A 16,768-nucleotide genomic window follows, 5' to 3' on the forward strand; every position below is an offset into this window, starting at 1 on the left:
ACTCTGACAAATTATGACTATTGAGTATCACTTTTTTTACCTTTTAAAAAAACTTAGGGTCTAGCAGTTTCTAAAATAACCAAAAGTCCTTGAAATCGCTTGTAATGTTTATTTATTTAGGTAAGGGCAACATCTAAGCTTGACATGCTGTAACGCCAAGCGCGCACCACGATTTTAATTTTTGCGACACGATTTTAGAATCGCGCTGTAATTTATCGCAGAAAATTCAGTGCGCGCACTGCGATGAAAAAGTCGACGATTTGTTCATTCTCGACATGGATGTCGTACCAGTCGCTTGTCGTGAAACAATATGCAATCGCTGTATGACTGAGTATTTATACCACAAAGGTGATCTCCTTCTATTTCTATAATTAAACGGTCAACATCTAGCGTCTCATCTTGTAACTCCATTGGAGAAGCAGGTTCCGATATGTTGACGCTTGGAGAGCGAAATGCCGACTGAGGTCCCGGCTGCGATTTTATTATCGCAGTGCGCGCGGGGCCATACAGCTTCGTATGCTGCAATTCACTTTGCGACAATCGCGTCGCGCGCTGTCGCGGAAAAATGTAACAAATCACAATTTTAAAATCGCTGCGATATTTTTGTCGCATATGCGCGCACCGCCATATAAACCCATACGTTACATTTCTGCGACTAAATTATCGCGCGACAAAAAATCGTGGTGCGCGCTTGGCTTAAGGGGCCCACTGATTACCAGTCCGCCGGACGATATCGGCCTGTCAGTTGTTCGGAGCTGTCAAAATTTTGTTCTAACTGACAGGCCGATATCATCCGGCGGCCTGTTAGTCAATGGTCGGCTTAAAAGTTTGTCTTTTTTTCCCAACTCAGCCAAGTGAGGATGCTGATATTTTGAAGTGAAAACTTCTTTAGCGGCGCTGTGCACTTTTTGTCATGGGGAAAAAATGTTAAACTCGTAACAGGTGTCACCTGACCGTAAGATGGACACGTGACCTGATCGAAGAACTGTTACAATGTCATTGAGTTTTCACTTCTGCCGGCACTCCCGGAGTGCAACCCGTTGTGTTTTTTAGCAACTGTACTGTTTGTCAAGGATTATGTTACGAAAAGGAACATTCAAAAAAGTTCGATAGTTTTTTTAAAATAAATTAATTGCTTCACCCCGGAATTTCTTAACAAAAGTTAAAAGTAATAAAAATCATTATTCGAAAAGTCGGCTAACATACTCGTACCTACATATTCTGATAGCCCACAGCGTGAGGAATCAAAAAATAATTTTTTTGGACGTCTAGGTTTGTACCATCCTGTATAACACATGCCGGGCCAACATCGCTCGTTCTGTAATACTGGAATCTCGTGAAAAACTTGTGTCAGGTATTGAGAGCATTCTATTCAGAGTTTCTGTGTGGAATCGGGACAATTTAGTCCAATGAAATCCCACCAAGGTTCAATTTTGCGCGTTTACCGCTAAGAAAACCTCATTTTTCAAGGCACAACAATTCCCATGTAGTATTGGGAGCCTCGGTGTTGACATCTCCATCAGTGACGTCCAATAATTTCGTAGCCATCTTGCTGGGTAGGCTGCGCTCGTATCCAAAAAAACTCGGTGTGCTCAATAAAGGGAGGCGATACATTACTCTGGGATAGACGATCCTATATATTGAGTACTGATCCTATATACTGCTGTCACCTTTGGGCAGGAGCACCTGGATGCTACCTTGGATCCTTCAAATCAGTCCAAAGGCGCGCTGTACCTATGAATAGTCTACGATCCCAAACTCACAAGCGATATTGAACCATTAAGTCTAAGGAGATCTCCAAAAAAGAACTGTATAAGTTTTAAAATGTTCGGCAACGCGCATGTAACACCCCTAGTGCCTGAAGTGTATAGACGTCGTAAGCTTGTTAGCCACCGATGTACCTATACCTACTAAAAACACTTATTTGTCTAATTTAAAAATACCTAAACTTTAATAAGTAAAAAAGTAACCCTTTCGTTGGTTCATTTCGTTTGGTTTGGTTTCGTTGGTTCAGGGGTGGGGGGGCGCAAATTTGGTGCCTGCCCCGGGCGCCATATTCTCTAACTACGCCACTGCAAGTCAGTCAATACTTTTTATATTTTTTGTGTTTTATGCAATACAAAATGATGAAAAAGGCTGTCTTGAAGAATTATTATTACGCAACTCTTGATTATGATCTGAATTTGTCAATTTACATTTACCTAATATAAATTGAGCCGTGTTTTCTTGAACTGGGCCTTAGTTTAATGGCTCCTCTACACGATGGGCCAAAGCCGGCCACTCCAAGGGCCGTAGCCATGCGGTAGAATGAGATAGCAATATCACTTGCTCCCTCTAACGCATAAATGCGTCCCTTGGATTGCCGGCGTTGGCCCAACGTGTAGAGGAGCCATGAGGGCTCATATAGACGACGCGCGAACTCGCATGCGAGTTTAGTTACATTGCGGACTATTGTTTACATCCAATTCAGCCGCCGATCAAATACTGCAATATAATGAAACTCGCATGTGAGTTCTCGCACGGTGTAACGCCCTTACCTTAAATACCTTACCTTTAGCCTCCTCCACACTCGTGCGCGAATCGCGGCGCGATTCACGCGCATAGTCTGGAGGGGGCTTTAAAGACGCGTTGGACAGAAACCGGTGGAGACAGATCATCCGCTCCAGATGCAACCCTGATACTGACCACGATCCTCAGACATTTATCGAACTGTAACTACTGTAAGGTGTTCTTTAGGGTTCCGTACCCAAAGGGTAAAAAAGGACCTTATTACTAAGACTCCACTGTCCTGTCCGTCCGTCCGTCCGTCTGTCTGTCTGTCACCACTCACCATGAACCGTGATAGTTGCATAGTATGAAATTTTCAAAGATAATGTATTTTCTGTTGCCGCTATAACAACAAATACTAAAAACAAAATAAAATAAATGTAAGGGGCTCCCATACAAGAAACGTGTTTTATTTGCCGCTTTTTGCGTAATGGTACGGAACCCTTAAGGTTCCGTCACACAGGCGCGTTTTCCGGGCGGGGCGTGAGCGCGGGCCGCCCGCAAAACGCGCCTGTGTGATGGAGCCGTTATAGGTGCGAGTACGACTCGCATTTAGCCGGTTTTTTATTTTTCACTACTTATTCTTTTATTTGATTTGCTATACCTACCGATATTTGTCATTCTAATTTGCGCAAATGTAAGAAAATTCTAAAGTGGCTCTCGTTTATGGTGTTGTGTAAATATGGATTTTCCTATTTTCGTAAAATTTTAATATAATATTAATAAAAAAATAATATTAAAAATAATATTTTAATTCCCCGGCCGTAGTGGCAGGGAGATGGGATAGTGCATTAGTTAGGCACTGGACCTCCCAATATCTTAGTTTAGGTACTAATATAGTTATTTAAGTCTATTTTTAAGTTTGTTACTAACTACTATGGATTGAATCGTCCGAAATAAATGTTTTTTTTTTTTTTATATAGGTAGTAGGTACGGTTCCTCAACACATCCTCAACATGAGTTTTTACATCAGATAGTATGCAGACAAGTCAACAGAAACGCTTCTTCTTCCGTATTAGAAGTTTTCAAAAAAACTTTTTGACCTATGCCAGGCGCGGCTCACTCCGCGATTTTGTCGCTTTGCTACAGGTAGCTAAAAGTACATCCGTTCCACACCAATTTTGGGGTTTGCCATAAGCCGCGCGTGGCGCTGTCGCCACCTAGCGGTCATATCTCTGCTGACCGTGACAGACGCGTTTTGTTAGTGAGTGAGTCTTCTGTACCTAGTACTATTATTTATTCTGTGCCTATGCATATGCACAGTGCGCTAAGTAGTGCAGTGAACTGCAGTGCGCTAATGTATAAGGTACACATTACACGAAAGAGAATAGAGTTACATATATATTTCATTACACCAATCACAGTACATAATATAATATAATGGAAATAAAAAAAATTAACTAAATTAACAAAATGTAAGAATTGTGATATTTGATTACATCCGCCATCTAGCGATTTCGCGATGAAACTGATGACAACCTTTTCTAGGATATTCAACAGGTAACGCAAATTCTAATTATAACACCATCTAGCGATTTAGAGCTGAAACGGTTGATGACATTGCTTTCTCAACTTTCAGTGGTCGTTGAGGTTCATAAAATTGTGTATAGATGGCGGTATTAAACTTTTTGTATTCTAGCTTTTTAATATTTTTCTTAGTTCACAATAATTTTATTAGATGGCGCTATTAATGGTGTTATTATTAAAAAGACACAACGTTAAAAGCTGTCGACAGAGGGCGCTAAAATAAAAAAATCTTTATCAAAATAAAAATGCAGATGTAATGAATGTCGATTGCTTTTATTTACAACAAAATAAGATTTTAACCGTTGTATTAATAATTATAACAATTTATTAACACTCAAAACAATAGGTAGTATACGTACGTGCTACTTACAATTATTTAAAATTGCGCAAAATATTTAAAAATTGCTCAATAAAATACTTAGGCCCACTTGCACCATTCCACTAACCCGGGGTTAAGCGGTTAAACCTGATAACCTAATGTCAAATTGTACTGGTAACCATGGTAACTCCAGGTTTAACCGGTTATCCCCGGGTTAGTAGAATGGTGCAAGTGGGCCTTATAGTAGGTACTTATTGTAAACACCTGTGCTATTAGTGATGTTATGCATTATAGATTATCTGTAAAGTGAATTTCCATAACACAATCTTGTATCTTTACTTTTGTTGTTCCAAAGTACTTTACTTAGATCATTAGAAGGGTATTGGTTAAGTTTTGTGATCATAACAGTCATGTCAAGTACAATATATAGCGGAAAGTGATCCGACCAGCACACGTCGTTGTCCACACGCACACACTTAATCAGTTGGCACGCCGCAGAGGTAGTCACGCAGTGGTCGAGCCACCGGCGCGCGCCACTCGCCTCGCACAAGTACGTGTATGTATCGGGTTGACCACCTAAGAATTTAACATCAGCGCATTCCCATTGTTCATCCCTACAAAAATTATCGAGTTCTTGACCAAACCGTGAATTCGGGTGTGCATTATAATCACCTAAGATAAACGCGTTCTCCACTTCACTGTCATTAATAACAGCACTAATTATTCCCAGACAGTTCGTGAAATTCATTAGGTCCTCACTTTTGTTACTGTCATACGGCATATAAACACTAAAGGCCAGAAACGCGTTATCCTCGATTTGAACACGCACCGCAATGATTCTGTCACTACCACAGTCCACTACGCACACGTTTTTGAAAACCGATTTCCTCCACATTAGCGCGAGCCCGCCGTATGGCCTCCCATGAAGTACACCGGCTGTTGAGTCCACAGACGAAATGGCATAGCAACCGAAGTCGTCATGAATTTCATGTATGAAATTTAAATCATGTTGTAATAGCCAAGTTTCCTGGGCCCGTAGCCAAATTACATTCGCTCCGTATCGATTCGATCTCTACGTTCGCGAGCGACTGGTCGATAATGTTTATAATAACCTAGCCAAGAGGCAATCTTTTTAGTTATCGCATATTCGACGGGCCAAGTCGATAAAAATTAATTTTAGTCTGTGGTTCTCGTTCAAAACCGTCAAGAAACGTCATCTGTCAGCTGTCAAGAGTGTCAAGTGAACAGCGAATCTAATTTTGGAGAAAATAATTGTTTTATCGGTAAGCAAATGAAATATTTTGGCATTTGTTTAACTTAGTTAATTACAATTTCGTGATAAAATAACTCTATATAGTGTAATATTTGAAGAGTGCGTTGTTAATTGCATATAATTTTGACCTAAGTTTAACAATTTCAGACAGCCGTCGTCACCGCAGCCCCAATCAAGGCGGCGGCGCAGCCAGAGCGGGCAAGAGCGGGCTCCGCGGGCTCTTCTTCCACGCTGAGAAGTCCTCGCCAAGTTAGCACGAACAGTCAAAGCTGCCGCTGCAATGACGCCTTCATGGCAGTTACCAGTGCTAAGGACGTGCACTGCTGGCTTACTTGACCTGAAGAGACAATACTTTAAGTGTTAGTAATGATTCAAACCGTGAAGTGAAATTGTGAACAGGTTTGCCCGAATCAGTGTAACCTCAGTGAACTCATTTACTTCATAGACTTCAAACATTTTCGAAATTAACAAAAGTCAAGCGAACATTGAATACATAGATGTTATGCATTAGATAAGATAAAAGCTGCCTGTGAAACCAAAACTAATAAATCATATTATTACTTAATATTATTTTTTAATTACCTACCATCTTTGCTTTGAATGGAAATTTGGGAAGGGAATCTCACCCGCTAAGCTACTGGCTATTCATATTTAACCTTTTGTATGCTCCTGTCAACAATTTGTAATTTATATATCAATCATAATTAAATAAAATAAAATAAATAAATAAATATTGGGGACATCTTACACAGATCAACCTAGCCCCAAACTAAGCAAAGCTTGTACTATGGGTGCTAGGCAACGACACATACTTATATAGATAAATACATACTTATATACATAGAAAACACCCATGACTCAGGAACAAATATTAGTGTTCACCACACAAATAAATGCCCTTACTGGGATTCGAACCCAGGACCATCGGCTTAGCAGGCAGGGTCACTACCCACTAGGTCAGACCAGAGGCGTAGCTAGAGGATATGGCGCCCGGGGCAGACACCAAATTTGCGCCCCCCCCCCCAAACGAAATGAACGTAAGGTGGTCACTGACAAGCCTTCCAACAGTCCAAATAGCGTGGCTGCAATCCAAAATCGGTCCGTGAATGTCAAAAACGTACAATGTTTAAATGTTTAATATTAGGATGCCGTCCATTTGGATGAATCCATTGTAACGGCATCCATTTGGAAGGCTCGTCAGTGGCCTGCTTAACGAAACGAAAGGGTTATTTTTTGCTTTAATAAGTTTACTTTTAATGTAGACAAATACAGTGTAGGTACCTATGTTTTTTTAGTACATCGGTGGCCAACAAGCTTTCGACCCACCTGATGGTAAGCGGTCACCGCATCCTATGGACGTCTACACTCCAGGGGTGTTACATGCGCGTTGCCGACCGTTTTAAAACTTATAAACTTCTTTTTTGGAGATCTCTATTCATAGGTACAGCGCGGCTTTGGACTGATTTGAAGGACCCAAGGCGGCATCCAGGTGCTCCTGTCCAAAGGTGACAGCAGTACTCAATATATGGGATCAGTCTACCCCAGAGTAAAGTATGGCGGTGGCCTCCCTTTATTGAGCACACCGAATTTTTTTTTATACGAGCGCAGCCTACCCGGCAAGGTGGCTACGAAATTATTGGACGTCACTGATGGAGATGTCAACACTGATCGAGCTGGGCTCCCAATACTCCCTGACATGGGAAGGGTTGTGCCTTGAAAAATGAGGTTTTCTTAGCGGTAAACGCGCAAATTTGAGTCATGGTAGGATTGAATCGGATTAAATTGTCCTGATCCCACACCGAAACTCTGGATAGAATGCCTCGATACCTGACACAGTTATTTCTACTATTATTTTATGGGGTCACTTCCCCATCGCTATTTCAGTTCAGTCCAGTTCAGTTATCAGTGCAAATACCACGAACAATTATTAGAAGGCAGAAAAGCAAAGCAAAGCTTCACTCCAGAATTTCTTAACAAAAGTTATAAGTCTCGAAAACTACGAAAAATCGGCTAACATCTGGTAAATGGGGTATATTCTGATAACCCATGACGAGGATTCTAAAAAAAAATATTTTTTTTTTTTCTCAACTTAAATCTGCAATCGGCTGTTCTAGCCATAATCAGATGGTTTGTTTCTTATTTTTTTTAGGTTGTTATTTAGGGTGGTGTTCCACTGAGCACCATCACCAGTTTACGTGGGGGCTTATTGTCTCTGGTCTAGCCCTAGTAAAAAAATTATGGGCGTCAAGGTTTGGACCAGCCTGTAGGTATACAGGGTGGCTAAAAATAACTGTATTTTACGACCCTTTAAATGACAAATAAAAGTACGGGAGTAGAAAAAAGTACTTTTTTAAATAGTAGGAGCAGAGATATATATAACTCCGTATAAGATAAATAAAGTCTAAGAAAAAAACGTGCCTCGGACGGCCAAGAAAAAGTCATTCTCGAATAGATGGCGCCATTACCTTTGGCCTATTCTCGGCTAGATGGCGTTAACGACACCGTTTGGTATTTAACAATTTTAACACATATCAGTGAAAGTACATGGGTCAGTATGGAACAATAAAAATTAAGAATCATTTATCCGTAAACATATTTTGATTATTTTATACATTTTCAATTTTATTTTAAGTTTTCATCGTGTGTCGATAGATGGCAGTAAATGTACCGTGACTACAAAATTGACAATGACAGGACCCCTCTATACTATATATTCTTTTTGGTAGGAGTAAAATTACTAATGAATAAATTATCTTAGCGTGATTATTTATCAAAAGGAATTTACTATTTTACAAACAAATTATTGCAGTGGCAACATTGTATTACTTTTTTTGGTCTTGAATTACGTTTTGCAGTTTAGTCTAATAAAACATGGTCTTCTCTTCCCAGAGTGACACAAGCCTACGTCACAATAACATTGCCACTTTATATAGCGCTATCGCATATTATCATATAGCGCTGTCGCATGATGACGTAGGCGGGTGTCAGTCACGTGACCACGAAAAGACGGGAAGAGACCAGGCGGAGTATATTATTATACCATGATCCATACAGTATCTAAACGTACTATAGTTCGTTTTTTTAGCATTATTTTTGTAAGCGAATACTTTCACATTGAGTATCGCCAAAAAAATAGATAGTATAGAGGGGTCCTGTCATAGTAAATTTTGCAGTCACAGTAAATTTACTGCCATCTATCGACACACGACTAAAACTAAAAACTAAAACGTATAAAATTATCCGAAACTGTGCGAAACTCCTGACTTCGGCCAAACTCGGCTCCGCTCGGCTCAGCATTGCTCCGAGCAATTATTAGGGTTCGCACCACTTGACTTCCTTGTGCGTGCACGACCACATATAAGATAATCACTTGAATTTTGACAACCCTAAATAGCCGAAAGGGATAGTGCCATATATTAGAAAGGGATAGCATGATTCGACCCTGAACCGCTGTCAAACTTCGGTTTTGTAGGAAGTTTCCTTTCTGTACGGCAGTACTATTATTTATTCTGTGACTTAGGGTTGAATATTGTATGTAGGACATATACTATTATGATCCCAGTCACAGAATAAATATGTACTAGCTACAGAAGATTCACTCTAACAGAACCCGTCTATTACGACAGATATGACCGCTAGGTGGCGCAAGCGCGAGCAGGCGTCCGTTCCGTAGCGGTGCGCGGCAACCACTATGGCTAGACACCAACACTGGTGTGGGCCGCATGCACTTGTAGGTACTTGTAGGAAATAGCGGAGTGAGCCACGCCTGTCCCAGTCCACACACAATATTTAATTACAAACGCCTTTCCCCACTTGTTGTACAGTACAACACAAATACTCTTCATTGCACACCTCATTACAGAAAACAATACAAATAATACAGGAAGAAGAGGTTAAACAACAGGCGGTCTTATCGCTAAAAAGAGATCTCTTCCAGACAACCTTTAGGTAGCGGAAATTAATAAATTTATGTCATGTCAGTAGGTGTTTTATATTCAATATAAGAATTCTAGCACAAAAAAAAACACAATACAAAACAGTATAACATACAAATAAAGTACCTGTTAGTTTAGTATTATCAGTGGCGTGCAGTGCATACAAAAAAAGGTAGGCACTAGGGTAGGCAGTCCATACAAAATGACCAAAAAAAAAGTTGCCGATTTTTATAGTTTGCGTTACATTCCTTCAAGAATGACTCTTCTAGAGCCCGATTTAAGTCTTATCTCCACTGCACGCCACTGAGTATTATGCTACTACCTGTGAGTTCCTATAAATGGCTTTCTGTATCCACTGTAATTTCTATGGTATTGTCATAGCTGTTGGATCTCCGAATAAATAGAATAAAAAAATAAAATAAGAATAATGTAATGGAGAATGATTGCTGTAATGAAGTATTTCGTTCCAGGATTATCCAAAGCTGTCACAAACGTACTACGTGCTCCTGGAGCGGCTAGCACAGGACCACATGGCGTTCCTGGCGTCCCTGCAGCCCGAGGCAGGGCCGGATTAAGCATGTCGGGGCCCCTAGGCAGTGCGAGGCTCAGGCCCCCCTACAGCCAATTCTGCGCACAGCATATTTAGTACAGAGAAATAAACTTGCGTTTTTAATTTCAATCTTCAGGCGTCGGCCGAGCCGATCCAAATCGAACGATGGCTTTGTCGCTCTTATTGAGTAGACATAAAGCTTTATTCTATCGGTTTTTGCCAATTCCGCGTCGCGTCAAGTGTGAAGAGGGCCCTTTAGGCCAATTCCCAGTGGAATACCAAAGATGTGAGCTTCAGCGTCACTTTCCTTCTACCTCTAATCACTAATGGCAAATTTTAAGCGAGGCTAAAGGCTACGCTCAACGAGTTCCGCAAAGTTAATTTACTCAATAGTTAATATTTTGCGAGGCTGAATAGCGATTTTCCGACCATAAGACTAAACGCTGAGCCACATGATTAGTATCAACCTAATAATAAAGAATTTCCATATGTAACAATTACTTAAATTACTAGAGTTAGACCAAGTTAAGCCTGCAACAATTTCGATAGCACTCGCAGTGCAAGTGTTATTTTAAACGTAAACCATTTTTCCTGAAAACCCCATTATTATATTACCTACAATTTTAGAACAGGTACGCAGAATACGCCCCGTATACTAGCTGTAACGCAGCGGTCGGCAACCTTTTAGCAGCCAAGGGCCACATAGCAGCTAACGAAGTGGACGCGGGCCGCACTTTGTTAGTATTTATGACTTTATCAGACATTGTCGTTTGTCAATATTACATACAAAATAGCCAGCGAGGCTCGCGGGCCACGAGTAAGAGGTTCGCGGGCCGCTGGTTGCCGACCGCTGCGTGTAACGTATTGCTTCAATTTTATTACAGTATTTCATTAATTTAAAGAATGGATCGAAAAAAAAAACAATAACAAAGCACACTAATTATTATAAGAATAAAAAAATTACCCATGAATTTTGACCCTATGGAACAAAATTTTATTTGGTTCGCGCTGAGCCGCGAGGGCCCCCTAGCCGCGGCGGGGCCCCCTAGCCGCGGCGGGGCCCCCTAGCCGAGGCGGGGCCCCTAGGCAGTTGCCTACTTTGACTTAGGGTTAATCCGGCCCTGGCCCGAGGCCACCCTGTATGTGCTGTCATCCATCTCCGAGGGACTCACAGCATTAGGTACATACAAACATACATACATAACTAGTGGCGTTATGAGCTGTACACCTCACATACCTACATGCGTAGAGAAGTATAAGAAGATGTATGGAACATCAGTTTTCATACAAAAACGCGAGTTATTTCGTAGTTTCGTGGAACTATCAGTACTGCTACTTGATACCAGCTGCCTCAATTGTACCTACTGACGAAAAATGTACTACTAAAACAATTTACAACTAATATTATACGCAGAATAAGTTGGAAATAGACTTCCGGTGCATCCGGTTAGAATATTAGCTGAAAATTGTTGAGCATTTAAAGTTTTACATTGCCGCGACATCTATTGTCAACTAGCCGAACTGATAATGTTCGCTACTTGACGTTGACGTTAGATGTCAACTACGATACAACTCGCGTTTTGGTAAGAAAACTGATATGGGGCTGTCCATAAATTACGTCATCGATTTTTTGACCCCCCTCCCCCCTAAAATCATCCAAAAATGATGCTTCGAATGACCCCGCTTCCTCCTACATGCTATCATCTTCCGCTGTCCAGACCCCCCCCCCCCCATCCTAATTTGAAATGACGTAATTAAAAACAAACCGCCTTGATGCATGAATGTCCTATTTTATTGTCTGTGAAAACTTGTCAAAAAACAGTTTAAGGCACAGTTTAAGTTAGTCTATGAATTTACTGAGTCGGTAGTGCTGCACTCTGGCGGCAGAAGATTGCAGTAATATCCCCTATTAAAGTGCCGTGAGTTCAGTCATGAAAAAAAAATGTTTCCATGACTGATCTCATGATCTAATTGAATTTTGAGTGAATTGGGGCAACGTTTGAGGGAGGGAGGTCATGACCCTCGTTCCGGGTCATTCCTGATGCAGAGGCTGTCTATCGCGGTCCAGCGTGGCAACGCGGCGAGCGTGATGGGCACCTTTGCATCTGGAAGGGCGCGGGACGGGTTGTTTGATTGAGTTCTCGGTTGTGGCTTTATTTAGCTTAGTTTTAATTTAGTTTAATTTAGAGTTAATTTATTAATTGATCGAGTGTGTTTAGGTATAAGTTTTAATTTGTAATAGGTTTAGTTGTATATTTTGTTCAATAATAAGTAAATATGTATTTATGTTTAGATTGTACTTAAAATAAAGAAAGATACACCTGTATAAAATAAAATAAAATAAATTGAATTGATAATGGTTGTGTTGTTGCAGACACGAGTGTGTGCACGGGATGCTGCGCGACGCTGGACCACATAGTCACATATCTATTTAAGCAATTAGTACAGAAATGTAAGTATTACTTCTCCATCTATTATTAAGAGAATAGCGGACGACCGCTTCTTCACACCAAAAAGGATAGATAGTATAGAGGGATCCTGTCATAGTAAATTTTGTAGTTACTGTAAATTTACTGCCATCTATCGACACACGACTAAAACTCAAAATAAACTCGTATTAAATTATCAAGAAAATGTATATATGTATATGGATAAATGATTTTATTTAGAACTGACATTATAGAAAAAAAAACCGGCCAAGTGCGAGTCGAACTCGCGTTTCTAGGGTTCCGTACATAAGTCCGACTCACGGTTGACTGCATATTTCTAATAGGTTTTCCTGTCATCTTTAGGTAAAGAATTATTTTGTGTATTTTTTTTCAAAATTATAGACCCACTAGTTTCGGAGATAAAAGGGGTCCCCCCCCCCCCGCCTTGGTCATTTTTTGACTATTTTCTTAAATAACTTCGAACCTATATATTTTAAAATTATTTAAAAAAAAACATGTCCATTTTTGGGTTACTAATTTACATATGCGCACGAAATTTCAACTTAATTGGTCCAGTAGTTTCCGAGTAAATAGGCTGTGACAGACGGACAGACAGACGGACGCACGAGTGATCCTATAAGCATAAGGGTTCCTTCTTTTCCTGTTGAGGTACGGAACCCTAAAAAATGCACCATTTGATGTGTATTAATTATAACTATGTCCCTTCGTTTGACCAAAGAGAATTTAGTATAGAGGCGGATTGTCAAACTAATTTTTGTGGCCACAGTAAATTTACTGATATCTTTCGACACTTGAGTTTGATCCTTGTTCTTTCACTGATATGTGTTAAATTTGTTAAATGTCAAAAAGTGTCGCCATCTACACGAGCATAGGCCAAAGGTATGGCTAAGCTAAGGTATATCTCTAGGAGCGTAAAACAATAGTAAAAAGCTTTTAACTCTCATAATTATTGTTAAATCAACAAAATCTAACGAACGGGCATAGCTGTGGTAAATACCTCAAATTGTATTAAAACGTTTTCTATAATATTAATATCCATAGAGGAAAATGGGGACAACGTTTGTATGGAAATAAGCGGTCGTCCCCTTTCCTCTTAATATCACACACCACTGAACAAAACAATAGGGTATTTTCCTACTAGTCAAATCAGTTACTTTTTTAGAGCTGTCAAAACGATTTGCTAATATGGAATTTATATGAAACATTACATCGTGACGTCACGGTCAACTCACCTACTTTTTATATTTCTATCCGATTTATTAAATAGAGCTTGTTTTTAAAAATAACTCCCATCTGTGTTTTCCTAATAATTATCTGGTGCTTTATTTCATGCATGGTGTAAAATAATTTATTTTAAATACAGTACATATAATACCCTATTGATGAATAGGCTACATTCCTACTAGTCAAATCAGCTTCTTTTTTAGAACTGTCAAAACGATTTTCTAATATGGAATTTATATGATAACGAATATAGTGACGTCACGGTAAACTCACCTGCTTTTTATATTTCAATCCGATTTATTAAATACAAATTGTGTTTGAAAATAGCTGCTATCTATGTTTTTTTAATAGTTTGAAATAATTTATTTTAAGTACAGGAAACATCCCTATTAAAGATAATAACTTTACAAAAGTATGCTTAAAGCATACCTATATTTATTTCTGTTAAAAATCCCAACTAACCTTTTTTTTATAATACTTAAAAAAGCTTTTGTTTTAAATTTATATTCGAATAATATTTGCTTTGTTTTTCAGCAAGCAACAAAATTCCTCACGGGCGGCAACCGGAGACGAGTAACATGTTCATACAAGTTCTGCAGCAGCGGCCGGAGATCATGCAGCAGCTTCTGGCCACGGTGAGATTTGGTTGGGCAACCAACTATGACATCCATTTTTACAGTTACAGCCGTATTCAAACAAGTGTCAAAAGTAGGGTTGCCATAATTAGTCGGAACAGGCCGCGTAGCCAAGATGCCAATCGCTTACGCTCCGTAGCGATCGAAACGCAACTGTCACTGTCGCGCTAGTATGGAAGCGTGATAGAGAGACATAATGTTCGTTGTCGAAGCGATGGCGATTGTAACCTTGGCTAGGCCGGCTATATCTGGTTGCTGCTGTGTGGAGAGCCCTGCCCTCACTACCCACTAAGGCAGACCGGTCGACAAAATACGAGACAAAAACGGGACCAGTATAAATAAGGGACGTGATACTTAAATACGATGGCAACCGTAGTCAAAAGTCATGTCTTTGTTTGAAGAAACGTCAATTTTGACACTTGTTTGACACTGACATATTCGATCCATAACGTTTCAGTATCTAGTATTTGACGTATCCCATTGTTCGAATACGGCTGTTAGCCGTATTATTTTGTATGGAGACGGCCGCTATATGACGGCACCGCTATCCTGGGAAAACCGAGCTTTACCCGGGGTTAAGCGGTTAAACCATTAACCCAATGTCAAATTGTACTGATAACCGTGGTAACTCCAGTTTTAAGCGGTTAACCCCGGGTTAGGGAACAATGCAATGTCCCTTATGCTCTGGTTTCCTAGGATAGCAGTGCCGTCATATAACGGACGTCTCCATACAAATACTACGACATCCATATTTAGTCGTACGGCTCGGCCACGACATCGAGCGACTTGCGACGGCGGGAGCGATAACCATAGGTTGGAGCATGACACAGCGATGGGACCTTTCGCTCCAATCTATCGTTATCGCTCCCGCCGTCGCAAGTCGCTCGATGTCGTGGCCGAGCCGGTATGCCGTATCAAAGATATATTGATTGAGTAAGATGGGTAAAATCTAAGACAATTTTGTGCTTCGAATTTGACAGGTAAACGAGATGGCGCTGTACAGCTCCAAACATTTTGCGGTAACTCTGATTGTCAAAAGTTGACGTTTGACAATTAAGTGACCGCAAAATATATGGCGGAGTACAGCGCCATCTGTTTTGGTAGTCAAACTAAGGGGCACGTTTTTTTCTTAGACTTTACCTCTCTATTACGCCGTATTATTTAGTATGAAGACGGCCGCTATATGACGGCACCGCTATCCTAGGAAAACCAATCTTTAGTCTTTTAGATTTGAAATTTAAGGTAACACTTTAATTCCTGTAAACTGTAACTTTTTTGTGAGTGGAAAATAATAATAGTAGACTAAGGTTGACTGGCAGAGAATGCCTTATGGCATTAAGTTCGCCTTTTGTACAGTGTATTTCCTCATGTGCAATAAAGATTAAATAAATAAATAATATTATATTTCCATGACAGGTCCTAAACGTGATAATGTTCGAAGACTGCTGCAACCAGTGGTCCATGTCGCGGCCGCTCCTCGGCCTCATCCTCCTCAACGAGGAGCAGTTCAGCCGCATCCGAGCCGAGATGATCGCCCAGCAACCAAGGGACAAGCAACCACAGCTGGCGCAGTGGTTCAGCGGACTCATGCAGGGGATAGAACCCAACCTGCTCACCAAGAATAGAGACAAGTGAGTAACGATGATACAGCAACCAAGAGACGAGCAACCACAACTAGCGCAGTGGTTCAGCGGACTCATGCAGGGGATAGAACCCAACCTGCTCACCAAGAATAGAGACAAGTGAGTAATGATGATACAGCAACCAAGAGACGAGCAACCACAACTAGCGCAGTGGTTCAGCGGACTCATGCAGGGGATCGAACCCAACCTGCTCACCAAGAATAGAGACAAGTGAGTAATGATGATACAGCAACCAAGAGACGAGCAACCACAACTAGCGCAGTGGTTCAGCGGACTCATGCAGGGGATAGAACCCAACCTGCTCACCAAGAATAGAGACAAGTGAGTAACGATGATACAGCAACCAAGAGACGAGCAACCACAACTAGCGCAGTGGTTCAGCGGACTCATGCAGGGGATAGAACCCAACCTGCTCACCAAGAATAGAGACAAGTGAGTAATGATGATACAGCAACCAAGAGACGAGCAACCACAACTAGCGCAGTGGTTCAGCGGACTCATGCAGGGGATCGAACCCAACCTGCTCACCAAGAATAGAGACAAGTGAGTAATGATGATACAGCAACCAAGAGACGAGCAACCACAACTAGCGCAGTGGTTCAGTGGACTCATGCAGGGGATAGAACCCAACCTGCTCACCAAGAATAGAGACAAGTGAGTAATGA

The 16,768-nt window shown here is 40.7% G+C and overlaps 1 protein-coding gene across 1 annotated transcript; it reads left to right on the forward strand.

Annotated features, from left to right (window-relative positions):
* Positions 1-11,281: 11,281 nt before the first annotated feature.
* On the forward strand, positions 11,282-16,095 carry LOC134676684 (exportin-7-A-like). Its single transcript, XM_063535083.1, has 4 exons — positions 11,282-11,331; positions 12,526-12,603; positions 14,360-14,460; positions 15,877-16,095. Exons 3-4 carry the CDS (start codon positions 14,404-14,406, stop codon positions 16,093-16,095), a joined length of 276 nt encoding a protein of 91 aa, XP_063391153.1. The 5' UTR covers positions 11,282-11,331; positions 12,526-12,603; positions 14,360-14,403.
* The last annotated feature ends 673 nt before the right edge of the window (positions 16,096-16,768 follow it).

This window comes from Cydia fagiglandana, chromosome 24, assembly GCF_963556715.1.
Source record: "Cydia fagiglandana chromosome 24, ilCydFagi1.1, whole genome shotgun sequence".
In the NCBI taxonomy this organism is placed as follows: Eukaryota; Metazoa; Arthropoda; class Insecta; order Lepidoptera; family Tortricidae; genus Cydia; species Cydia fagiglandana.